General features: G+C 37.5%; 1 protein-coding gene across 1 annotated transcript; it reads right to left on the bottom strand.

The window, feature by feature from the left end:
- Positions 1–2,376: 2,376 nt before the first annotated feature.
- Positions 2,377–26,484, bottom strand: pias2 (protein inhibitor of activated STAT, 2). Its single transcript, XM_028458524.1, has 14 exons — positions 26,401–26,484; positions 20,541–20,710; positions 17,309–17,396; positions 16,382–16,432; positions 15,235–15,325; positions 15,019–15,153; positions 14,830–14,935; positions 13,549–13,622; positions 10,756–10,916; positions 9,269–9,402; positions 7,888–8,071; positions 5,417–5,553; positions 5,304–5,341; positions 2,377–3,777 (listed from the first exon to the last, which is right to left on the bottom strand). The coding sequence occupies exons 2-14, from the start codon at positions 20,650–20,652 to the stop codon at positions 3,577–3,579; spliced, it is 1,512 nt and encodes a 503-aa protein (XP_028314325.1). The 5' UTR covers positions 20,653–20,710; positions 26,401–26,484; the 3' UTR covers positions 2,377–3,576.
- Positions 26,485–27,090: the final 606 nt, after the last annotated feature.

Here is a 27,090-nt window from a genome sequence, read left to right on the forward strand (position 1 = left end):
TGACAAGGGCCAATTCACCATATATGACAACAAATCTACTTCAGACTTATCCATAGATATTAAATGTATTATATTTTTTAAAGCCTTTTTATGTTTCTAAGGACTTTTTTTTATTATTATGAGAACCTCTATTTATTTTCAGCTGGAAAAACACTAAATATGCAGTATTTACAAAAATGAATGAAAGGCCAAAGGGAAATATTTGTGATGAAAATATTACAGCCTTGACCGTGTCATTAATAAATAGCAGAATTGAATTTAAAGGTGCAGTCCGCAACTCTCAGATCCCACTTTCCCCCTCCCTCCCCGCTGCTCTCTTGCCCTGCCTCCAAACTTTCCAAAGTCCCTCCCTCAGAGTAGCTAACAAGCTAACGTTAGTCAGACAGCAACATCACAGTAATATAACATTCTCTGTTAAAAGCATGTTACTGCAGCGCTTCTCTCTCTCAATGTGCACACAGTACACCAATCTATCAGCAGCAGCAACAACAGTATCACTTACAGCACCCAAACAGAGGCTTATGCACTACATAGTTCTAGCGTAACAATTACAAATCCAACATAATGTAAATCAAGCAGCAGTAATTACCTTTCAAGCAGAAAAGTCACCAATTCCATCTTCAACTCCTCCAGACCATACACTGTAAAAAAGACGGTGCTCCAGCCCGGGAACGGGGCGGGGCCTGTGAGCAACAGCTGACAGACAGCCCATCAAACACAATCGAGGCTCTGATTGGTTCTTTTTGCTCGGTTGCGGTGCATTCTGGCAATCTGCCAAAGGCAGCAGGAGCAGCAGGGGGCGGGGCTCAATGAGTCTGTTTTTTTCACACAAACTACTAGCTTGATCTACCGGATGCGGCTCCGCTGCGTTACGTCACCGCCGCGTCACCGGAGCTGATAGGTTTCCACTTTAGTCTATGTGTTAATTTCCATCAGGTCCACTGTGGTGCGTGTCTGCTGTGGTGTGGTCGTCCAGTGCCCTCCACCAGATACAGTATCAGCACAGAGCAAATGAAGCTAAACAGGAAATTATGGGTTACAAAATAAAACACTTTAGATTATATTTCAAGTAACTATATCACCAAAATGTCATAATGTGTAAAAACAATATCACATTCACTATATTGTTTCCTCTCATACTGTAACTCACTGTAAACTGCAGCAACTTTGATTTAGTTCATGTTTTATTGGTTTTACAGTTTTATCTCTGTTGGTTGTTGATAAAAAAAAAATGTGTCAATGACAAATCCAGAGTCCAACTTTCTTGTTCTCCTTCGTTAGGAACACTGACCTGTTTATCTATTTATTGTTGTGTTTATAACACATACATTTAACCGCGTTCTCGCGCAATTACATACAGTAAATATTGTGAGAACTGCTCTGTCTCGTGACCTCACAGTCGTCCAACCGGAAAAGGCAACCGGTGGGGATTACCGGACGGCAAAACCAAATCGGTGCCGTGGCGCAGTGGAGACGTATCCAGTGTAGACCCCCAGTCAGGCTGTCCTTACATAGACACACCTTTAGCAAATATAACAAAAAGTCACTTTTAAAAGAGTTGCAGACTGCACCTTTAATGCATTAGTATTTTTGGCACAAGGACATTTTTAGGTTAAATATTAAATATGTTCACCTTATATATTTTGCAAGATTAAGAAATCCTTCACTGAAATGTACCTAAAATGTCTGGTTGCTAGGAGGTCATTACACCTAAAACATATTTTCCCAATGTTTTCACATATTTCTGAAGGTAAAGGTATTGATCTATTAGATATTATTTGAAAAAGAATTGTATGTCACGATTACAGTATATGAAAAATATGTGGCTACAATTTAGGAGGTTACTCAGTGTCAGTATGATGCATAATACAGTAAATGTCTCTATTAACTTCCAATAAACAGGACTTTAGAATTAAGCAAAGATAAATGTAAAAACAATAGTGGCAAAATTTCATACAACTAGCCTTAAAAATGACCAGAATATTGAAAGGCAAAAACAAATAAAAAACACCCAAAATTGAAATAACCATAGTCACAACTTTTGAAACAATATTTGTAAAAAGCTGCTGAAAAATCAGGCGTTTTATGGTGTAACAATCGCAGAAATTTTGTCGCGAAATCTTTAGGTTCTGAGAAATAGGAAAAAGTCATGTTACCAATTTATTTATAGAAACCATTTTTATAAATTAAAATATGTAATGAATAGTTTTTTCCCCATTCATTTAATGTAAATCTAAAACAGGATATAAATCTACCTATATGGTGATATAAAAAGTTTTAAATATCACACAGCACTAGCTCAACAGTAAAATAATGTTAAAAACATTAAAGGCTCCCAGACAGTCAGATATAAATAATAATTACAGTGTAGAGAAATTTAAGAGATTTGTGAAAGCACCTTCAGTTTTATTTACCGTGAAAAATCAAACCACTAATTACATCATGTAAAATAAAAAGAGTTCAAATTTACAACGTTGAATTATTATTGCTTTGACAAAGCTTCAGATGTTCTGGTGCAGTAATAAAATGCTTTAAATGTGCTGACTCACAGCTGCTGGAAAACAGAGCAATCGATGGTCAACATTTCATTTTTAACATGTTTGTGTGTTTTTTTAAAACAAGTGTTTTTCATAAATGAGCAAAAACAGCAACACCTGAGGCAGAGAAATGGCAGTGGTTTGTGTCATTCTGCTAATACCACATGGGGGCATTAGGTGGCAGTGTCGAGTCATTGTAGCGTTAGTAACTGATCTATTGTTTAAAATAATAACATCAGCATCCTGGGACTTCTGTACGGTGTAGAGTTTAGGACATCCTCAGGTCTCAGAGTGAGGTATCATGACTCAGCATAATCAATGTCATTTGTCAGACCAAACATGACTCAGCAAAATCTGTTATTGCCACACCAGTCATGACTCAGCAAAAATCAGATTTCTATACAACCTCCTTTAAGAAATATTGTCTTGATTTATTTTTACTTCAGTTTATTATTTCCTTTTATTTCAGAATGGTTTTATTTTCCTTGTGGAAAAAACATATATAAACGTACATTGTTAGATTAATAAATACATATTTAAATGTAACATTGATAAAACTGAACCTTTAAAAATAAATAGAAAATTACAGCCTAAAACTTTACTCCTCTACCTGAAGCAGCACATATTGATGACGTCATGTATACTTCTGGTTTCTTCAAAATAAAACGTGTGTTTTAAGGCCTGAGGCCGTTGAGTCTGATGACCGTTTGGTTTGATCAATGAAAGAGGTTTTGCTGAGTCATGATACCTCACTGAGACCTGAGGATGTCCTAAAATGTTCACATATCAACACATTTTAAGTTGAAGAGTAAAAAATATTCCAGTTCTTACAACATGGACAAGGTTAAAAAGGAAAGGGAAAATGTAATGACAAAAATGGGGAATATATATCCACGTTATTTAAATAAAAAGCCGGCGAAAGGCCTCACAGACGGTAAATCTGCTGAGCTCATGATCCTCGTGTAAGTCAGCATATCCGTCACGTCTCATCAGGCCACAGAAAAAGAAGGTCTGATGTCAGAGTTCAACGTGACGAGCGTCAGTCGAGGGAAATGATGTCCGATATGCCGGCGTCCGTCCCTGAGGCCACGCCCCCTCTGCCTGTGACGAGCCGCGCCTCGTGCACGGAGCTGGTGGTGTGTGCGCTGCTCTCGTAGAGGCTGGAGGTGGAAACCAGTGCTGAGCTGGTGCTGGCTGCAGCCACGCTCAGGTTGTTCAGGAACAACTGGGGACGAAAATGCTGGGAAACAAAAACAACACGTTAACAACACGTTAAACCTCAGTGATTACAGCTGAGATCAAAACACACCTTTGAACATCTTTCACATTTGTTTGTGTTTCATTTATTAATCTATGAGGCCTGCACTGGTTCCATCATTTATCAACCATTCGTACGTTCAGACCTGAACTTATTTTTAACCCCAGGATCCTGGAGCGTCTCAACAAAAACTCACTTTAGAAAACTGTGTCATTCTAGAACAGAGGTTCTCAAACCTTTTTTGCTCTATTCCCCCTTTTCTCTTATTACTAAATCAAAGTCCCTCCTTTGTCCGACTATATTTTGCTTAGAAAAGAATTTAAAAACAACTATAGATCATAATAATGGAATTAACAAGTGATAGCACACATTTTAAAGTATATCAGTTTGTAAATCAGTAGAAAGAAACAATATGTAGTGCAGAGGTTACCAATCTGTGTGACACCATTATGATTTCAATCATTTCTGGTGACCCCAAAGACATTTTGTTTTAGTTTTTGATCATGTTTGAGCTCAGATTTGTTTAGTTTTTACTGTATTTTAGTTGAACTAGATTCACAAAGTGAAAGTATAGAAATACGGTTGTTTAAAATTTGTGTTGTTTTAATTTAAAAAAAAAAGAAGAAGAATAATTAAAACATTTTAAAAATCTGTTTTAATTTTTTAGAAATTTCAGGCGACCCTTCATGGGGTCCAAAACCCAAGGTTGAAAAACATTTATTTAGTGGCTCCAGAATAGATTTATTTATAGTTTTTATCATTTCTGGTCATCTCAAGACTGACACTTTATTTGATAATTGTCCCCTCTCTCATGTATCCCCTGAAGTGCCATTGCGTACCCCTAGGGGTACACGTACCCCCATTTGAATTAACCTCATTTAAATCAGGGGTTCGAGACACTAGGAGGGGGTCGCCAGATGCCTTTAAGTAACAATTTCAGCTCATTATTGCTCATTTTTACCCTTTTTCTGCAGTCAGCATTTGTCTCCAGTTTCATTTTGTAAAATAAATCGTGAATCGAATAGAATCGGGAGTTGAGTGAATCGTTACATCCCTACTCACCATATTTTAACTTATTTTCATCACTTTTTCTTGCCATATTTTTGCTCCTTTCAATGAATTTTTGCGACATTATTCACATTTCTGACACTTCTACATCACATTTCAATGTCTTTTCTGCACATTTTCCACCACTTTTTCACCTAATGTCACATATGTTGACCCATTATCGTCACTTTTAACCTCTTTTTACCATATTTCATGATTATTTTTTACCAATTTAACCACATTCACGATTATGGGATGGACCCCAAAAATCTCTCCCCTTTATTCCCCCTTATAGATGGTCCTGTCTCCACATGACTGTTCTTCAATGTTCATGTCTGTGTTCAACCACCTTCAGCTACAGTGGGGGTCCCTGGTCTCTGGGACCTTTATTTTGGGGCTGAAAGGGTTGAGAACCACTGCTATACAGTACATATTTATAAAACTAAAGCCAACAAACTTACTTGAGAATCAGCTTGAAGTAAAGAGAACAATTCCAGGCCTGTGAAGAAGAAGCACAGGTTATAAAAATAAGCGTCGTGTGAAGGTTCTAATAGTTAATTATGATCAGACTCACTCTGAATGTCTGCGGGGATATTAGCGAGCGTAGAGGAATGGAAGGGTACGGCGTAATCAGCCAGAGAAGATGTCAGATAAGACGGGTCCAGAGTCTGTACGTTTGGCACGCGGACAGTGGGCTGATAGGACAACACCCTGAGAGGGAGAAGGACAAGTAAATCACATAAAATACTCAACAACATGTAAAAAGTAGATCAATTAAATAGTAGATTAATTAAGTAAAAGTTTCTCTAGTTACTTTCACGCCCCACGTTTATTGTTGGTGATAAATCTTGGTACGGTTCCCTTACATACAGTAAACATCTCAAGGAGAAACTTAAGGAAGTCCAAATCTACTGTACCACAATTGGAACTATATTTATTTTACACAAAGGCATCTGTAGAAAATAAAAAGTTTATCAAAATGTACAATTACTTAAATATTAGGGCTGTAGTCAACCAAGGAAACGGTTGGGAGACAAAAAAACGGAGAATGAATGTTTAGGTTCAGAGGACGAGGAGGAGAAAGAAAGAGACAAATATTTTGTTTTGGCGTTTTGTGGTGCAGATTTGCTTTTAAACACACACCATTTATAATATGAATCTTATCCAAGCTTTGACCAGAACCCGACAAAGCAAAAGTAAAACCTACAGGTCTGACAGAGATTAGGTATTTATATCAGAGCCTGACCTGATACCGACAATTAAAACATATTTTTGCCTCATACAAATGACATATTTACATTTGTTTTAGTGGAAAACCTGCTTTTCAGTCACTCATTCAGTGCCAGCCATTCTCAGATTTTCTACCCCCTCAGTACCAGCCGTTTTTGAGCATTTTGACTGATTTTAAAGACCCACAGAATATTTTCTACTATGACTATCTGAAATCTGGATCAGATTCTGAAAGATTGAAGTCTCTACTTTCATTAAAAAAAAAGTTAGTTTCTGGCTCATTTCGTTCTTTAGTAATCAGCTGTTAAATAAAGCAAGTTTTACACAAATCTTCAGTTTCAGAGCAACAACCTGAGAAAAAAGCCTTTTACTAAAAAAAAACCCTCTCAGTGATTTTAAAGCTATTTTTTCGCTTTAGTGACAAATCTAACATCTGAACATCGTTTCCTTATATAAAACAATAAAAACACTGAGACAGGGCTTTTGATGGCAAAACTATTATTATTTATCTATCTGGTTCAGAGTTGAATGGATTTCTTACTGTATTTTGGCGTTCCTCCAACTTTCGCTCCTGTCAGTCTGCACACACGCAACTACCTCTTCCTCCGGACATGCAGAGTGTCACTGCGTTCCCCTTTTTTTTAATGGTTTTATCTCACCATCGCCACACTATCCATGAGCTCCACACATGCTCTGGTTGAGTGTGCGCTGCATGAACGTCAAATATCGTACGTAGCGCAATTTTCTGTCTGGTAAACGCCTTTCCTCCTCTCCCTCTGAGCTCTGCTGAGCATGGATGATCTCTCATCCAAAGGTGCGCTGCTACCTCCTACGTGTCACCTATTATTTTGCTATCTGGCTCACAGGCTGGGGGTATTTTGTCTAGTAATCCCCGTGAAAAAACGCAAATGACGAGTTATCTCGTCAATGGCACTGAGTGAGTTAATAAACTGTTATGTCAACATCAGATCAGTGCACGGGGAAAGAAACGCACGTTAAACACAGGTGCGCAGTGCGCCCGAGGCGCCAGAGACAGCAGTGGATCTATTTACATAATCCACGTATCAAATATAAGAATAATCCATGTTCTTGTGCAGAAAAAAGGATTGATTTAACAGTGGATGCTTGTGCTTCAAGCCTGTCTTAATTTGTTCCCTCTCTGATGTGATCTGCTCTGAGGACAGAGCACTGTGCCGACACTCACTGACAGAGCTGTTACTGGACACAGAATCATGTTTAGGCATTAAATACATTATATTGATATTTAATATTTATCACCTATATAAGTGCATTGCATCTTTTTTTTTTTTTTACGGTATTGAAACTGATACCGTTGCTGGTCGACCAATGAATTCAATTCAAAATAAAAAAAATTCTGAGGCTAAAATAACTGATAAATAATAATCATATATAAATATTCAATAATAATACATGTTTTGTTTTTTTTGGTGCCGTGCATTACGTATAATCTGATTGGTCGGCTATGATGTGATGCATTTGATTATTTTCTGGTAATTTTGTTTTTTGTAGTTTCACGATGTCCGTTGATCATTTTTAAAATGAAAATAATAATTTACTCAGTAATGGTTGGGAGTAGAAATGTAATGAATTACTTTACTTCTTTTAAAATGCACTTTAGTAAAAATTACTGATTTAGAAATAAAACTAAAAAAACTACAAGTACCCATAAAAGCAACTACAGTAACATGAGTACTTGTAATCCATTACTTTCACCTCTGCACAGAGCTAATAATAGCTTGAGTCTGGATTATTATTAGATGTAATAAATAAAGCAGTACAAAGTAACACACTCACCCTTTTGAATGGATTTCTTCGCTCTTTGAAATGTACGCACAGCTTTTTTTTAGCGGGGGGTCTGAGTCTGCTTCATCTTCTGAGGAGGAGGCGGAGCTTTCCAGAGTCAAATCTATCACATCTGCCTTCTTTGTGGGGCTCGGCTCCATAGAGGTGGAAACGACCAATGGCTGACGAGCAGGAGCTAAAGCAAAGACATCAAGGATCACATTAGCATCAAAGAATACACAAATCTCAATATCATTTAAAAAATCTATGATTGATTGAAAAAGAAAAAGAATTTGCTTGTTCATATTGCCCAAATGAGACTTTGGTCCTGTTTCCACGACAACGTTTTGCTTCTGATTTTGTTTTTGTTTAAAAAAAGTTCTGCATTCACACAGCAACATATTGAAAACAATCTCTGTTTACATGAGACCACTGGAAACATAAACAATGTAGTAAACATGCCAGGCCAATAGATGGTGGTATGATTTATCAATGAACCAAAATAAGCAAACAAGTGTTGGTGTGCATCACTCTTTGGATTTAAAATGAATTTATCCAACAAAGTGTAGATTTACTTCATCATCACTTCGATCAGAGACATATTTCGCGTCTGCACAAGATTCTGACCAATCACAGAGCTGCACTTTTACAGACAAATATTAGGGTACCTGGGGTCGGCCTTAATTTCTATCTTTTTAACACGGACTCTGGTCGAACTCTGTTTCAAAAAGCGCGAGATGACGCACAAATGTTTGCTGTGGAGGTGAATGGATGACTGTCCTCTGGTACATTATTAGATGTGAAATGTTAAATAAAGATGAGTTATTAAAGAAACTCGTCTAGATGTGTGCGCTGCGCACGGATGTTGAATAGTGTGTCAGGCAGCAATAGGTTCAGGATTAAAAATAAATCAGCTTTTCTCTGTTTCAGGTCGTATTCTGACGGCTCACGGGCTGGGTCAGGTCTAACTTTGTAGGTATGATTAAAGCTAAAGCTAACATCTGAGGCTCTGTAGCCTCAGTGAACATGTCAATCACACAGAAAGTTCAGTTTCCCTGTTTACACGGACACGGAAGGGGATGCGTTTTCAAAAACTTCCACTCTGAAGTTCCGTTTTCAAGGACCTTTGTGAGCAAAAGAACCCAAGAGTGTTTTAACTGCTCTAGGAATCGTTGTCGTGAACACACCCTTAGAGTAGAGGAGAATTAAACAGTAGGCCTACAGTGGTTAAATAGGGCCTTATACACATCATAGTCTGTAACATCCACATAGCATGAACGCTAAAAACTAGAGATGCTTTTGGTTACTAAAGTCTAGCTGTGGGACAAAGGGATGAGGAGGGCTAGGACAGATTGATTAAACCCTGATCCAGGTGTCCACAGGAAGTCCTTACCTTCTATTTTTGTGATTGGCTGAGAGGAGACCTTGACGGTTTCTTTCTTTGGTCTCATTGGACACCAGGTCCCGTCCTCCTGGAACTTGATTTCATCCACGTCTGAACAGTCATTGAGGATCTCTAAGAATAAACTGAACAGGAAAAAGAAGCACATCACATGACTCCAAAACATTCAGTCACTCAACAGACTAAATAATACTTTCATGCAAAAGTTTCAAAACTTATAAAAAGAAAATCTATCACAAAAACCTAAATGTTTAAAGATCCCTTGATTACAGTACATTATTTAAACGCTCATTAGGAAGGTAACAATTCACTCAACTCCAGATACGATACAATTCGATTCACAATACGATTCTCTCGCGATTTATTTCACAAAATGAAACTGTAGACAAATGATGACTGAAAAATATTCCTGTATTATTTTCCTTGATCTTTCACTGTCAAAAGAATCCCTTGATAAACTATTCAAAACAATGCAATTTAACTAAAAATAAATACTGAATGAAATAAATAAACAAATAATACAAATGAAGAAGAAGCCTATTCATTCAAATTCTGGCTCTACAATAAACAATGCGAAACTGCATAATAGTTCATTTTCTTTTTAAAAGTGCAACTGAAAATGTATTTTGTGCCTTAACAATTGCACAGTCAGCGTACTGTATTTACAGCAGATATTGGTTTGGACCAGCAGAGGGCGCTGGTAACCCAGTGGTTGGTTTGGCATGCAGCTATTCTAGCAGTGAAGAAGAGATGCTATGCTAGCAGACAGAGCTAAAAAAAAGAAAAGTGACTTTTACAGATATTCAAGTACTACTACAGATATTCTTTTGGTGCTAAAGGGGTAAGGAATCATTTATGAACATGTTTAAAAGTAGTAAGCGATTCCGCCTGCCGCCTACACTTCTGGATGGATAAATAATCTTCGACATGACGAGTGCTGTTGTTTGTATCAGGCGTTTTCTTCCACACTACTTGCTTACAATGAGCTACAATGAGCTGACCAATCGTGGCAAGGTCAGGTCAATGTCACTCTCTAGGTTGCCAGTTTGTAATTACAAACAAATGCATGGCTGGATAGATTACTGGAAATGTCCTCTGAAGTTTTGATGCGCGCAATGCACAAAAGTACCAGTAACATGCTAGTGGGGTTGCCAGATTGGGGGCCCTCTAGTGGCCAGGGGGCCCTAAGCAGCCACTTAGTCTGCGTATAGGCTGGGCCATGCCTGGCGCCTACGCTCACGTCACGTGTGAGTGACATAGTTCAAACAAGAGAAGGATAAATAGATAGCGGCCTCTGCTGTTGAAAAAAAAGTATTGCGATTCAATTTGTAGAGTATCAATATGAACCGTGACACCTATGAATCAATTAATAGCTGTCTTACGATTCATCTTTACATTTCTAATGCTCATTAGTCCAAATTATTCCAAAATAAAAACACATGAAGGCTGTTTCCACTGGATGGTGTTTGGAAACTGACCCATCGATGATGAGGCTCTCGTACGTAGCTTTCTTATCACACACTGGACAGATCCACGTGGGTTTCTTCTCGTTCATCTGCAGGTAGAGCGCTGCATCGAAACATTGCAGGTGAGAGCACGTCACCGCCCTGCATGGCACCGTCAGCCTCATCTTCCCCAACTGGAACGTAAACGGGTTACATTTGCTTCACATAAAATTAAATATCACCGTTGTACAGAAACTTATTTTAACAGTTAATGCCTCTTTTGTCCTGCCTTTTAATATTTGTTTTTTTTTTTTTTTTAAATCCTGTATCACTTTGAGATTTGGTATCAAATGTAAAGTGCATTACAAATATAATGTATTATTATTATTACATGGGCATTTTGTGGTGTGCTGGTTTTCATGTTCTCCCTGTGTGGGTTTTCTCTGCACATTCTGGCTTTCTGCTACAGTCCAAAAACACATCTGTTGGGTTTATTAGAGACTCTAAAATGCCAAAAGCAGGAGAATGAAACCCCCAATTTCCACTGGATATCTGCTGCGTTATGTAGCTAATACAGGGTTCACACACTTTTTTCACAATTATTTTCCAAAATATTTTACCAAATTTCCAAGGCTTAGTTCTGAAAAAGCGCGTATGTGTGAATGAAGGCGGGCTGAAGGAAAGGAGGAGGTGATGTCATTTATTTAGGCTGTCTAGAAATCACTGAACATGGAGTTTTCCCAACGCTTTAAATGTCATTGAAATCTCTGAAAATGATAAACTTCACTTTTAATTTGAAACGCCTTCATTGATAAACAATATAACAAGTTGATTTGATTAGATCATTGCAGTGTGACTGAGTCACAGTTAAAATCTCTCTCCTTGATCAGCGCTTCATCATCATCATCATCACTGTAAAGTGTGACAGAGTTAGATGCTGGAGAGATGAGGAAATAACGTGTCCACAGAGCGTCCTGCTTTAATACAGAGGGATGTTTGCAGTGAAACAGAACTATTAACTCCTATAATACACAGTTTTAAATATAACTAGTTCAAAGTGACCTGAGCTGAGCCTCATTAAAATATGTGTGGGACCAGTTTGTGTTCCATCCTCATCTGCATATGACAGCTTGTTTCACTCTGTAGTGGATCAAACTGTGACTTTACGTTGGACATAGTATGAAAATAGTTGAATCACTGTGACCAACGTGGACAGAAGTCTGCGTCTGTCAGAGTTTTAATTAATCATGCAGCAGCAGCTGAGTGATCACAGCTGCTGCTGTGTCTGTGTGGTTTCAAATGTAACTAAGTCCATATTTCTAGTGCAATATAATGTTTCACCTTATTGGGGCGCTGCACTTATTCCAGGGTTAGAAGAACGTAAGAAGAAAAGGACTTAAGCACACCGGAGAATGCGCGTAAAGCCAGATTTGAATGGGAACGCCCACATTTCAGGGCTGCTCCACACACAGTGCGTGACTGGGATTATGGCTGACTTAAGTACAGGGGGAGAAAACAGTGTGGCTTTTTGGACTGACACACATGGGGAAATAGACCCCTACATACATTATATTGGTATTTAATCCTTATCGCCTATATAAATGCATTAAATTTATTTTTAAATGGTATTCAAACTGATACCATTGCTGGTCGACCAATGAAAATCTTGGTCGAACACGACGGCATCGACCAACTACTTGACTAAACGACCAAAGTTGGCAGCCCTAGACTTTTCAAGACTGGAAAATCAGTATTTCAAATTCCATAACTTTTCCAGGAATTTAATGGCCGTGGGGACCCTGCTAACACCTCTCCATTCTTTTGGCCTTTTATTAATCTCTACAGTCAGGACACGCACTCACGGTGAGGCGTCGTTAAAGTTTTACGGCCCCGTCTGTGGAACAGTCTGCCAGAGCACCTCAGGGCTGCAGAGAATGTTCATATTTTTAAGAACTTTTTTATTCTATGTTACTATAGCTTTTTATTGTATATTAGCTCTTATTTAATTTACATTTTTCATTTTACTTATTTTATTCCCTCTATTATAACCTTAACCGTATTTCTATATTACATTTCTATTACTTATATTTTATGTTGTTTTTAAGGTTTGAGGATTGCTATTTTAAACTGTGTTTTATCCTTAATTATTGCTGTTGTTTTCTGTGATGCTGCCCTCCTTCCAAGATCCTCCAAGATTGTACTTATCTTTATTCTATGTGTGTGTGTGTGTGTGTGTGTGTGTGTGTGTGTGTGAGATGTTGTTGAGGTTTCCTGTGGATTGTTTGCGTGGAGTATTTTTTAATCTATGTTAATTTTAATGATGTAAAGAGTTTTGGACTATATTTTATATATGAAAAGCGCTAAATAAAAAAATTGTTTCATTTTATTCTAGTCAATGTGACAATTTCCACGCCATACGTATGCGGTCCACCACAGCTGTGTAATGACTCCATCAGTCCAACGCCGTCCCCAGCAGATACGCAGTCCTATTTTTGCCAAAAAGCGAAGCAACGACGCATAAATTCAGCAAAGATAAGCTGGTTTGGGACAGGAAGTAGTGCACAGACACAGAATAAAACATTAGGTTTATTTTCAAAATAAAATACTTCAGGTTGAAGGCGGATCATATTTCGAGAATTCTCACCAGGAATTTTTCATTCACAACGAAGGAGGAGCGCGTGGCTTTGGGGTTTTAAGTTTGTCATTTTCAGACCTCGCACCCTTTGGCACCAGAGTGTGTTTTGTTGAACACTTGATGATATTTATATGTAATCATATCAACAAACAAAGAGTAGATTTATTTTTTAAAAAAAAGCATTTTCCTACCGGACACATAAGTGATACTCGAAGACTTGTTGTAGCGACCTCGCTGTCGGGGTCCGCCGTCAGCTTTTCTTTGACTGGAAAACAATGAAAACACTGCATTAGTTTGACAGTTTGCAATGTAAACTTAATATAACCAATAACTTAAAGGGGGGGGTTATCATGTAAAAATCATGTTAGTGTGTCATTCCCTCCTGAAAAACCTCCCACCTCTTATGTTCTCTTCCTTAGTTCAGCCCACAGCACCCGTCTCTGCAGATTTAGCTTTTAATTTACTTATTAATGGCTTATGTTGTCTGTACTCATTAATGTAAAATGTAAATAAAACTTGCACCGCTCCCTCGCTTCCAGCTTAGTCAAAACAGCTGCAGTCACAGCAAACAGCTGCTGAGAGATAACTGCGTGTCGATAGGTCTGCTCTGCTCACCGTAGTAGCTGCCCGTCTTTAGTTTTTAAAAATGTCTTCAGCGACAAAATGTATTTTTGGATGTGAAGAAAACAGCCTTCTTTTGATTGAAACAATTGGTCAACAATGGTTGAAGTTCATCTTTGGAAGCGGCGCTCGTCCCAAAATGATCTGCTGTTTGTTTCATTCACTTTTCATATGACTGCTTTAAAACAAGAGCTTATGTGAAAGTGGATTAATAAGTACAATGACACTAAAAAACAATGCATTCCCTATTTGTAAAGAGAACTACTTCTTCAGAGCCAGCAGCAGCACGGGTAAGCGTGTGTGTGTGTGTGTGTGTGTGTGTGTGTGTGTGTGTGTGTGCGTGTGTGTGTGTGAGAGCCAGTGGCTGGGGAGAGAACACCTCCTCTGACCATATGTTAGCATTCCTCACTTTCATAACCATTCAAAAATGTAGAAAGTAGCCAAATTCAACGCACAGAAACACAGAAGTAAAACGCATCCGCTTGTGCTAAATTTTCCATGAAATGAGCAAGTTTATAAACTGCAATTTAGTTTTTCGCCTCTAGCGATTGCAGTTGGCCGGATCTGAGCACTTTTGGAAGCACTATTGATGCTAGAGCTGCTTTCACATTGCCCTACCCCATAAACACAGTACAAAGAGGTGGCACCCTTCCCGCATTTACACGGACTTTAAGTTTTTTTTAATATTTGCTGCATTTTCCCAAAAAATGTGGGCAGCATATTTATTTGAGTATGCTATAAAAAATGATATCCCCTCTTTCAGGGCAGTAAGACTGTGGTATTTCAGAAGTCAGGGGGAGGGGCCTCTAAGTAGATTATTGGTCTTTTTGTGTATGACTTTGTGGCCTTACTCAGAGCTCTGGAGTGGTCTGGGTTCCTGATGCCCTTCATCCTGAGCCTCTGTAAAAGCAATGGTGATGTGAGCTGCCTCACCAGGTACACAGACATGGAGTAGGTCTGAAAACAAACAAACACACAATGTAAACTACACACAGAAAACAAAGTGTGCACGTAAGATAACTTTCTCCTTTCATCCTTACTTTTCCAATCTCTTGTGCCCATGTGACTGAAATCTGATTGGGTACTGCAGAGGAGAGCCGTACCAGTGACGTGATGTTCAGGGGTCTTCCTGGTCTTTTTTGTTCTATACCATTTTTGGGCGGTGGTGCAAAACCCTTTAGTAGCAGAACATAGCTTTAGTATTTTGTGTCCATTGGGTAATAAACAATCAAGATGAAAAAAAACCAAATACTTACAGGCAAAGGAAAGAGTTTACCATTGACCTTAATGCAAAGACTGTTGGGGTAATTATCTTCTTGAAGGCAACTTGTTTCAGACAAACAAAACCTAAAAACCAAGAAACTTAATGTGAATCCAGGTGTTTTTAAACGTTAGTGAGATTAATCAACAAAAAACCATCATACATCATCCTACACTTTTCAGTATGTGTAAATATCATCAAGACCACAACATCCAGGTGACGTAATACCTTCAGTCTCACTTCTGTTCATTTGTTTTTAATCTGTGTGTATCGTACATATTTTGTAACATTGGTATGTTGTGACAGGTATGGTTGTTGTTTATCTTTTATTTTATTTTATTTATTTATTATTATTTAGTTTTTATAATTATATAATTGTAATTTTGTTTACTTATCTTTAAAATACATATCTAAAATAACAGTATGCTGTGTGTTTAATTTTATACGATGTATAGTAAATTTTGCTCATTTTATTAATACATGTAAATGTGCATATATCAATGGTATGTGAGTGTCTTTGTCAATGTTTTTCAACCTTGGGGTCACCTGAAACGTCTAGTAATTGTTGTAACAGAAAAAAAATTGGGTAAAAAAAAATAATTTATTTTTCATATCTACATAACACACAATAAATATCAAATAAATGTATCCTATACTTACACTTCCTCAAATATAAATTTAGTTCAAATAAAATGCAATATACAAATATCTAAGGTACTTGTCACTTTGTGCACTAATCTCGGCTACTGTATTTGTACACACTTTAATAAACATGAAAAATTAAATCTCGAAAAATTAAATGTCTCTGTGGTCACGGGACATTTATAATAACAAAATGGGGTCATGACCTGAAACAGGCTGGTAACTTCCGGTCTATATACTGTATATATGCATACATTCTAATTTTGTGTGACCACTAAATATTTTTTTCACACTATTGTTGCTTTTATTCCTACTATTTCTACTGTTATTCAGTTTGTTAGTTTTTTTTATTTAACCCTAATCTTGTTGTTTCTTTGTTGTTGTTTTATGTTTTTTTTATGCACTTAATTTCTGTACTAAATGTGGAAACTTGGTAATTGAATGCCAAAAATGTGTAATAAAAATAAAAAAGGTTTGGGGAAAAAACAAAACTGTCTCACCTTAATTGAATTTGAACCATATAGTCTCTCCTGCCGCCAGGTAGAAAGTCCCTGGAAAAAAACAAAAAAAGAGGTCAATTTACTTTCAATAAACATTTTTCCTGCAAAAAGGTTCACGTAAAACACCCAAACCCGGGCATCGTCCCAGTGGGCCATTGACCCTAAGTGAGCCGTTCTGATCCATTACGTTTATTTTTATTTTTTGAAGAGCGAGTGGAGGCAGACATACTAACAAGTGGCCAAAAATGGTCCAAAAGTGGCAAAAATGTAGCAAGAAAAGAGTTTAAAGTGACTAAAATGGACAAAAAGCAGGCATGAGTGGCCAAAAAATGGGCAAATAAAGAGGAACCAGGTGGTATGCAATGGCAAAGGGTAATTTAAATGGACGAAATGTGGCAAACAATAGTGAAAAAGGGCAAAATGTGGAACAAAAACAGGCAAAATGTAGGAAAAAAGAAAAGAAGTGGTATTTATTGGGCAAAAGTTAGCTTATTTGGATAAAAAGAGGCCAAAAAAAATTAAAGAAAGGACAAAAATTGGATAAAACTTTACAAAAAATAGTAAAAAAGGGATATTTATTTGCAAATTGTAGCTAAAGTCTGAAAAGTGTCAGAACTTTTGAAAAGGGGCAAAAATGGGTTAAAAAGTTTCCCCTTTTAAGGTTTTCTGGGGGAATAATGATTAAAATTAAGACAAAGAGCCACATGTTGAGAATCACTGACTTAATAACAGCAGGGGAAACTTTTTAACCCATTTTTGCCCCCAGGTTTTCTGGGGGAATAATGATTAAAATTAAGACAAAGAGCCACATGTTGAGAATCACTGACTTAATAACAGCTTCTACATGGCGTCACTCATAATGTAGATAATGAGTTGGTCTGGAAAAGAAAATGCCGGGGCTGAATTTCTGTCCCTGCCCAAACCTACCGGGATATGCAGACTTCCCGAACTTGCTGTGGAGTGAGGGCGAAGATGAAATGTTTTTCTTGATGGTAGCGCTGTGCAGTGCTGGCCCCTGAAAACACAGAAGACAGAGGTTCTTACACAGAACCACAAAAATAAAATAAAAGGTCATGCATATCCAGGCACAGTGTTCAAACCCACAACAGGCATCAATGACTTCACACACAAAAAAACTGTGCTATAAAAGACACTATAACAGTGCTATCATAAGTACAAGTAAATGGTAAATAGGCTTCACTTATACATTGGAAGTAGGGCTGTGCATTGGCATGAATCTGACAATACAGTGAACAGTACAATACACATCACAATATCAATATATACAAATGCTACCTTTACAAGTACGAGGGATGTCCCGATACAACTTTTTCATTTCCGATATCAGTGATTTTAGATGTAGAAGATGTATGAGATACTTTATGTTTATCATATAAAGTTTAACTTTTATTTTTACATAGGTCTGGGCAAAAAAATCGATTTAATCGATTTATCAAATTTGTAGACAAAAACTATTTTTATTTTGCAAATTCAAGTTTTTAAAAAAATATATATGTATTTTTAATTTATTTATCTATTTTTATTATTATTTTTTTCACCACAGTTTTTCCGGACTTTTTCTGCGTTTCGTCCTTGTGGGTTACTGTAGCAAGATGTGAGCCCGCCCCCTCTTTGTTTACATTTGTTTACCCTTTGAGTAGCTATGTGTGCCACAGGCATGTTTAATTTTTTATTCGCACTATGCTGAGATGCTAAGGGAAGAGTTATTATTTAAATTGTAATATCATAAAATATGTAGTTATCTGTTTTCTTAATTAGAAAATTTAAGCTACTGTGAAGTTGCTGTTGCTCTTTTGCTTAAACCTGGTTAAAGTTTGAAATTGTTGAATGACAGAGAATCATTTACTTCTTATTTTGGGATTGTTTTATGCATTTTAACTCTTGAGGACAATCACAGCAATGAATTTGCACTTTTGACAATACATCTGATGTCTGCTGTCATTTTTAGTGCATTGAAGAAAAAAAATTGAAAATCGAATCGAAACTTAAATTTTTCTTTAAAAAATCTGAGATTTCTTTCTTTTGGCAAAATCGCCCAACCCTATATTTACAACACATTCTGATTCTGTTAAGGTCTTAATTAAATAATTTTTTTCGTTAACTAATTTTTCCTTACACCCTTAAATGGAAGCACATCATTTATTAAATAAAAATTGAGAAGACATTTCACATAAGTCAATATTAAGGCGTCACTGAAACAACAGCATCCGTCTTTTCTTCTGCAGCTACACAAATTCCTGATAGCCCCGCCCACTCTAACTACCCAACTACACAAAATAAGACTTTTTATGCTCTTAGATTATAGCTGTGTAATTTCTTTTCAAAGTAGGCTCTGCTTTTATTTACATAACTGCAGGTTTTATTTTCTGGCTTTATTCAAAACTACAAAACCAAAATCTTCTGAAAATATCTACAAATTGGAACAAAACATGAAAAACCTAACTACCAGTATAAACTATGTAAAATATAATTATTTTTTTGCTAAAAATGTTGACTTCATGCACATGTGTTTTGTTTTTTACATTAAAGGGGACATATCATGGTTTTAAATCCTTCCTTTTTACATATAAATCATACAGTTGTGGTCTATATAAAGTGGAACTGCAATGCTTGGGTCTGAATTCCTTATTATTATAGCTCCACCCCTTTTCTACCCCTTTTCTGATGTGCTTTTGAGAGCAACTCGTTTTGGTGCTGTCTCTTTAAATGCAAATGAGACACTTCATACCCCGCCCCCTCTTCAGATGACACTCGGTTCACCTCCACCCTGCTCAGCCATTTTTGTAGTTTGATAGAAGAGATACGGCTATGTAGCAGCGCATAAACTTTTTATTCAGAGGTTATTTACACAATGTCAACAACGTTAGACTTGTCCATCCATCCTTACATTTTCCAGCCAGAGTCTGACCCAGCGGAGCGAGATGAAAATGAAGATGATGAACCTGCAGAACCCTAACAAGTGAGCTAACACAAGCACCGAGCTAACGCTAGCGCCAAGCTAACATTACGAAATGCATTTTAATACAGTCTTTTCAAAGACAAAAACGGCAAAATGAAATGACTAATGAAAACTTTAGACTTAAATTAAATCACGTAGGCCATATCATCAAGGATCTAAAACGAGCACACAGCGCTAACATATGAAGACGGTGCAACTGCTAATGCTAACAAAACAATGACAGGGACGTCTTATCATCACTTTTTAGCGTTATTTACAGCTTACCGAAGTGCTCTGTTCATCGTCTCCAAAGATAGAAGGAATTGAACCCTCAATCAGACAAAGTCTTTCTGTAAATCCTTCTTTATACTGGTGGAGGTTGATGAAGCAGTCATCATTGAAGTGCTTCACACACACAAAAATGACCTTACCCACAGATGTGGTACATTTCTATAAAAAATAAAACTCAACCAGACACTTTGAAAAGGTTCTGATGTTGAGAGACGGTGTAATGAAGTGTGTGGGTTACTACATCCAACAACCCAACATTTTGACTTATCCTCTCGTAACTTCTGCATCCTGGAGCTTGGACTACAAAATAAAAGCGAGAAATAAAAATGGCGGATTGCTCGAAGTGTTGGACCTGGAGTTGATGAACTAATTTGGCAGTTCTGCTGCAAATACTGTGATGTAATAGTTCAAAAAACGTAATAGAGAATAGAAAAATCGAAACAGATTGAAAAATAAGAGCAAAACAGAATATAATGATATCTACGGAGCACCTGAAGAGACTAATTTGATTTTTTCTGTACTTCTAAGCACTCTAGATATACAACAAAATGCATTTAAGGGCTAAAAAAGTGGATTTAGCATGATATGTCCCCTTTAAGGTTCCCAGAGCACTGATTAACAGATAAACTGCATAAATTGTATTTCTTGTTTCTAATCCTAATATTGACTTGTAATTTAAGTGCACATTTCTGAACAATAACTCAGAAATATAATCCCGTCTTTTCTTCACCATGTGATTGTGGTTCCATACCTCACTGGCACAATACAACTAACTAATAATGGTGGTCACATTAATTCTTAGAAATTACAAAATAGGGGTCGCCATAGCTAAACAGTTAGATTAAAAAAAAAAAAAAAACAGAACTGTGTGGATTAGTTTAGTACTGTGTGAACAAAACAAAGGTTCACCTAAACTTGAGGGCTTAATGAGAACGTCCAGCACGTCGTAGAAAGGGAGGGGCTTCATCTGCACGTCTGGGTGGACGGGGGGCATGAGAGGGGTGGGCTGCTGCAGGTTCATGCTGCTTCTGGATGCTGCTGGAACACCTTCCCCAGTGGAGCTACAGGCCTGAATCAATCTGAGACACAACAGATGTCCACCGTTAGCCAGAAAACAGCAGAACAGAAACAATTAGTCGACGAGCCAGTTGGTCAGGCTTTAAATGTTTTTGTTGCCGTTTCAAGCAATTCCCTATCCCTATTGTATTTCTGGAGTCATTTTATTTTTTGATATTTTTGTAATATTTATGTAGTAGTCTTGTGTGTTTTTGTTGTCTGTGTATTTGCATTTTGTGAGTTTCAATGTAAATTAGTGGGGTTTTTTAGTCATTTTATGTAGTTTTGTGTAATATTCTGTAATTATTTATTTTCTTATTAAATTTAGAGCATTAATAAAAATTCTTTAAGGCCATGACTATATATTTCACAAAGAACTGAGGGGTATTCCATAAAGAGGGTTATGTTCAAAATATGAGTATGTTGGGGCTAGGGGTGGGAACCTCACGATACGATATGATGTGCAATACTAAGCTCACGATAACGATTATCTCACGATATGACGATACTGTGATTATCGATATATTGGTCAGAAATCAATCTACGATAATCTAATCTATGCATATTCATGATTGTCCCGTCTACAAACACGGCCACTGCATTTCTCCTCGCCGAACGGTGACATAGGGCCAGAGGACGGCCCGCCCCCCTCCCACCCACTCTGTAGTCAAGTTCTCGCAGCTTTATAAACACGAGACAGAGCGTGGGGGCGGGGCATTCGCCGGTACATACATAGACTGTAGAAAATACATACATAGCAATGCGTGAAGGACGCTGACATGCTCGCCTTCGTGGGTGTGTTTGTTTACATGTCAATCACAGCAGGGAGCTTCCTGGAGGCGTGGCTTCTCCAGCTCAGTGCCGCATCAAATTCGTCATCAAAGTGGGAACGCGTCATCAAATTGTAGCGAGGTGTCTGGGCTCGCCCTGCAATAAGAATGGAGCAAATCACCCTCTAACTAATTATCGAGGGAATCAAAGAAAAAACACTTTGGACATGTGTATGAAGCCATAATAGAACTTTATCATGTTTAAAGCACAAAAAAGCCCATTTACCGTAACATGGGCCCTTTAAACAGTTGTCACGTCAATGAAGCAATGAAGCGACCAAAAAGCGCGACTAATCACGGGCAAATTAAGAGACCATAGTCGCTGAAGTGGCATTCTATGTGAACGCACCTTTAGAACAGGCTCATATTCCCCTATAAACACCGGCTAATTTCACCCATCGGGATGAATAAATCACTCTCTTCCAAGTGGTTGCCATGGCAGCTCGTGTAATCTTTGCTCCATTGATGATGCCTTTTTATCGCATGTGTGCACGAAAGTAACCCAAGGTTTACATACTCAGGGTTGATTGACCCAATTCATACCAGCTGTAATGGAATCAGATACCCAGAGTTTCCCATCGCGGGGTATGTTGACCCAGAGTTTATGGATAGACTCAGAGTTTGTTAATCCTCCTTTATGGAATACCCCTCTGGTGAGTTAAAATAGATGTATTTATTTATCTGCAAAATCAACACCACGATAAGCAGGTGGTAGCACAATCACCACTTTTTTTTTCCACTATTAACTTAATTTCACGCTTATCCTTTTTGCCAATTAAACCACATTCACTATTTGTTATGGCCATCATTTGCCAGTTTAAAATAATTGTTCATACTTTTTGAATAACATTACCCAAAATTTTTTAAATAAATTACACTTTGAGTTTGTAAACAACTATATCAATAGTGTGTGAAAGATCTCTTAAAATGAGCCAGCAATTGTCAGTTATTCCTCAAAATTTTATTAGAAATTATTTTTCAAAACTTAAACACTTCAACTTAACAGTAAACAAATACCGGGGCACGATTTAAAAAAATATATACAACCCATTTCCTAAGGTTTATCAAAATAAAAAAGTAAAACGGGTGTAGCCCGTAGCCACTGCTATAACCCGTCTGGTTAAGACCTGTAGCTTCCTCCACGGTGCGTGAGGGACCTGTGTGGACAAAGCTGTCCATGGGCCGCTGTGATGTACTGTGGGGGACAAAAAACCCATTGATTTGTACAACAACTTCAATTAACTCGCTCATAAGTAAATCTATATGATAATTAATGCAGCTTTGTCCATATTTAGCATTTTTTAATAAATATTGTTAAGTTTGTTGTTGTTTTTTACTTATTTTTATATTTTGTCGTTTGGTGTATTTTTCTGTAATGTATGTTTTTTGGAGTCATTGTGTGTATTTTTGTATCTTTCTGTTGTCTTTTTATGCATTTTTTGTATAATTATTTTTTGTTGCCATTGTAGTGTGATTCTGGAGTCATTTCGTGTATTTTTGTATCTTTTTTGGTGTAGTTTTGTGCATTACTGTTGTCATTTTGTGTATTTTTTGTATAGACCCATGCCACATGACCTCACAGGTCACGTGACGTATGGCCCTGCGCCATGTTGGAAGAACCAGCCACCGCAGGAAAAGTTTTTAAATCATAAACTGTATATAGTGAAGCAAAGAGCCCACAGCGATGGTAAACGTTTGCGCTGTGTTTGGGTGTTCTAACACGGCTGGGACTGGAGTACACAAGTCTTTCTTCAGGATACCAGCTGTGAGAACCACCCAAGGGGAAAAAAACCAAGGCACTTTCTCATGAAACGAGGAAGGCTTGGCTAGCTGCCCTGTGCAGGACTGACCTAAAGACAACAAGCCTGTACCTGTACCTGTACAGGATTGGCTGATCACGCGAGTGGTGTAGCAAAGGTGTTACGCCTGTTCATTGTAGCCATGTTGTTTCTTACCCTGATGAAGGTCCTTTGACAAAAAGTTTGGGAAATTAAATAGTTTTATTTGCATTGATCCAGGTGTGCAGATCTATTTCTCACACAAATTTAGGTCATCAATAAAATAGCTCAGATTCTGAAAACCCAGCATTGCACACTCATATTACAGATGAATTCTGAAAAATTAGCCAACTTACCCTGGGTTTAACCACATGGAGTTCATTATGAATAAAAGCAGCTACTTCACAAATCCAGCCACAAACAAACTGGTTGTAAACTTCCAGTCCCTTGAAACTTTTCATGTGGTCCATAGTGTATGAGCTAGATGTAAAGACGAGGTAGTTCACAATGTCAGGATAAGTCACTCCCAGGATATCAGAGACATCTTCATTCCATTTGTCAACAGCGACATTGTAGGGGTCATTCCCACTGATCAGACCTAGTTTCTCCTTGTACCGACTTCTTTCAGCTTCTGGTAGAGTGTCAACATAATCCGTGTTCTCCGACATACTGAGGCCAAACGGAGACGACCTTCGAATATCGTTTAACACATGGGCTGCTTTCAATAAGTCAAAAAATAACTATTATTCAAGTAAACACAACCACACAGGTGCATCCGTTTCAGGCAGTCAACTTCCAAGATGGCGCTGGGTCAATGCGCCATGACGTCAGTCACAAGGGTCTATAGAGGGTTTACACGGCACGTCATCAACCCAGAAGTCGCCATTTTGGAGATAAGCAGCACGTTTACAAACAGTACACAAACGAACAAATCCTAAAATTATGAGAGGAAATGGTGAACTACTGCCATGTTTTTGGCTGTACTAATCAGTTACACCATGAAAAACGTGGAATTTTATAGCCTGCCAAAAGTTACAATGTCTGCATTTTATAGTCAGTAGTTCTACATCAGGAGAGCAGTAATATGAGACTAGCTCACCATTGTTGCACCAGTTATTGGTGTATTCCGGCAGAATTCCGAGCCACACACACATTCCTTCCTTTTATAAACCTGTATTTTTTATCTGATTGCTTAGATGTCAGTATGTAAACTTGTCATGGTGTGAAACCCAGGGCTGTGGCTATGCAGCTCCAAATGATAATTCTCTTTGTCCAAGGTGTTGTGACAAACATACATTATTATTTAGGGTATTATAAAATCCACATTAACAAAATCGACCAATGAAAACAGAATCGCTGTCACCGTGAGGCCATTAACACATTTTTTTATAAGGAAATGGTTTTAGGACCATTGATGACGTGATTTCTTTTCCAAATTCTGTTTTATTTTTTTCTCAGATTCTGTGTTTTGCACATAATTTTTTTAATATTCCGTTTTTTAGAAATATTAATCAACTTATTCATGAAATATTCGTTTTTAACTCCTGTGAGGAAACAAAAATACTAATAAATAAAAAACCTCACAGTTTCACAAAATTGTCAAAAATAAGGTAAGATACAATAAAAGGTATATATAACTTGTAGTGACATGGATTATTCTGACTGCTCCTTTTTAATTATTTACATGTCATATAAAGATGTATGAGAACCAAATTAATGTCACCCAATTGCAAATTCCAAGGATCGATGGTTTACTGAACCTAATCAGGTTTATTGATTAAGTTTTGATCTGTTTATGCAGGAAATATCTGTGTGTGTGGCTCAGAATTCCGCCGGGATTTTAATTCCGGCTTTTACCAGGATCCCAACTCACCGCGAGTTTTAGCCTTCTACTTTTCTTTCTGGACATCTCTATTTATTGTTTAGTGTTTTTATTTATTTTTTATTTTTCTCATTTAGTGTATTTTTATTATGAATACCGTATGTGTGGTGAGGGCGTGTTTTGAGACGTGTGTGTCTTTCTGTAGCGCCACACGCGTCGGAGATGTGAAGAGGAAAGATATGTAAGTGAGATTTTAGCGCATTTGCCTCTTGTTACTTATGCCTCATCATTATTAACTCATAATCAGGCTAAAAAGCGTTACCGTATAGAGGATCCGACTCTGCTGGCAGAAGTGGCTTTCACGTGAGGATGTTTTCTTTTCAGGTGCTGCAGCATCGTGGAAGTGCTGTTATGGTAAGCTAGAGCTATCCCACAGTATCTACACAGGACTACTGTTTCCGCATCGCAAAGCGTAAAATGTTCCCACGCTTTAGACAATTTCTGTCGTTTTCGCACTCCACCGGTGTCCACGTATTTCGCCATTGCCAGGGAGATGATAATGATGCGCATCCATTAATTCAGTCCGGGTGAAACATGACGCCCCACAGACGGTCTACAAAGCGGCCGTGATACGGACTTTGGTGACATGAATTAAATGAAGCCTCGAGGCAAAAAAAAATCACGATATATTGCCCAGTTCTACCTGGGGGACTAAAACACACACACACACACACACACACACACACACACACACACACACACACACACACACACACACACACACACACACACACTTCTATTTCATTTGTGGACTTTTGTTGGTTACATTCGTAGTAAAACATGTTAATTTTTTTCCGGCGAAAAACACAACAGATTCGTCACATCTCGCGATAACAGCAGTGTCGGTTTTCGCAAAAGCAACAGGACCTTTAATTTGTTGCATTGTGTTACTCTCAGACTGTTCTTCGTGTTTAAACCCTGACTTTCTTCTCTCTCTTTTTTTCCACAATACTACGGTGTTGTACTTGATTTCTTACCATGACAACATGAAAACACAGCTCCCATTAAAAGATTTAAAGATAGATACATTTGAGCAGGGACTGTTTATCTGTTAGCACTTTGGCTAAACACCGGAACAAAGACGATGTGCTGTGACAACACAAGCTTTTACTCAACAAGACACTAGTATGTCCCTCACTGGGGTTTTCACACATTACCTGAGTCTTAAACGATCTAATAGCTAACAGAGAACAGTTACAATTTGTGTTTTTATTTCCACTTACCAGAAACTCTCCCTCCTCCGCCATCTTCTTTTCCGGTTAGTCCCGCCGACAGACGGACTACTTCCGGGTCACGATCTACTTGGGATTTTCTTGCAGCCTAGTTCTTCTTCTTCTTCTTCTTCTTCTAATGGTTTCCGGCAGGCTGTACACTAACAGCCTAGTTCTTTGTAATAATAATAATATATATATATTTTTAACGAATCATTAACAATAATGATATATTTGTATATTTTTACTTATTAGTAATAATATGTGATTTAAAAAAATAATTATTTAAAATAATAATATTTAAATGTATATTTTAACTTAATGATGATAATTGTTTTTTTTAACTAATTAATAATAATAAATGAATATTATTACTTATTAATAATCATAATGTTTCACAATAGATAGAAACAGATAGATAGAATGCCTTTGTCCCTGTACATGTGTATGATGAGATTTAAAAAAAAAAAGCCAACTCCAGTAACAGTGCAAAACAGTGTAAGAATATACAATGTAAACATAGGACATAAATAGTGCAAGAAAGGAGGTAAAGTGAACAGTCATGGGGACTGGGGAGTATGTGCATTTTGCATAAAAAAAATAAACAACTACAGTGCTATATACAGTGTCTGGTGTATATGTGTATAGCACATTATCTAAATATAGATCATGTATTGTGTCCATTTAAGGTTATTCTGTCCA

This window comes from Gouania willdenowi, chromosome 9, assembly GCF_900634775.1.
Source record: "Gouania willdenowi chromosome 9, fGouWil2.1, whole genome shotgun sequence".
NCBI classification, from domain to species: Eukaryota; Metazoa; Chordata; class Actinopteri; order Blenniiformes; family Gobiesocidae; genus Gouania; species Gouania willdenowi.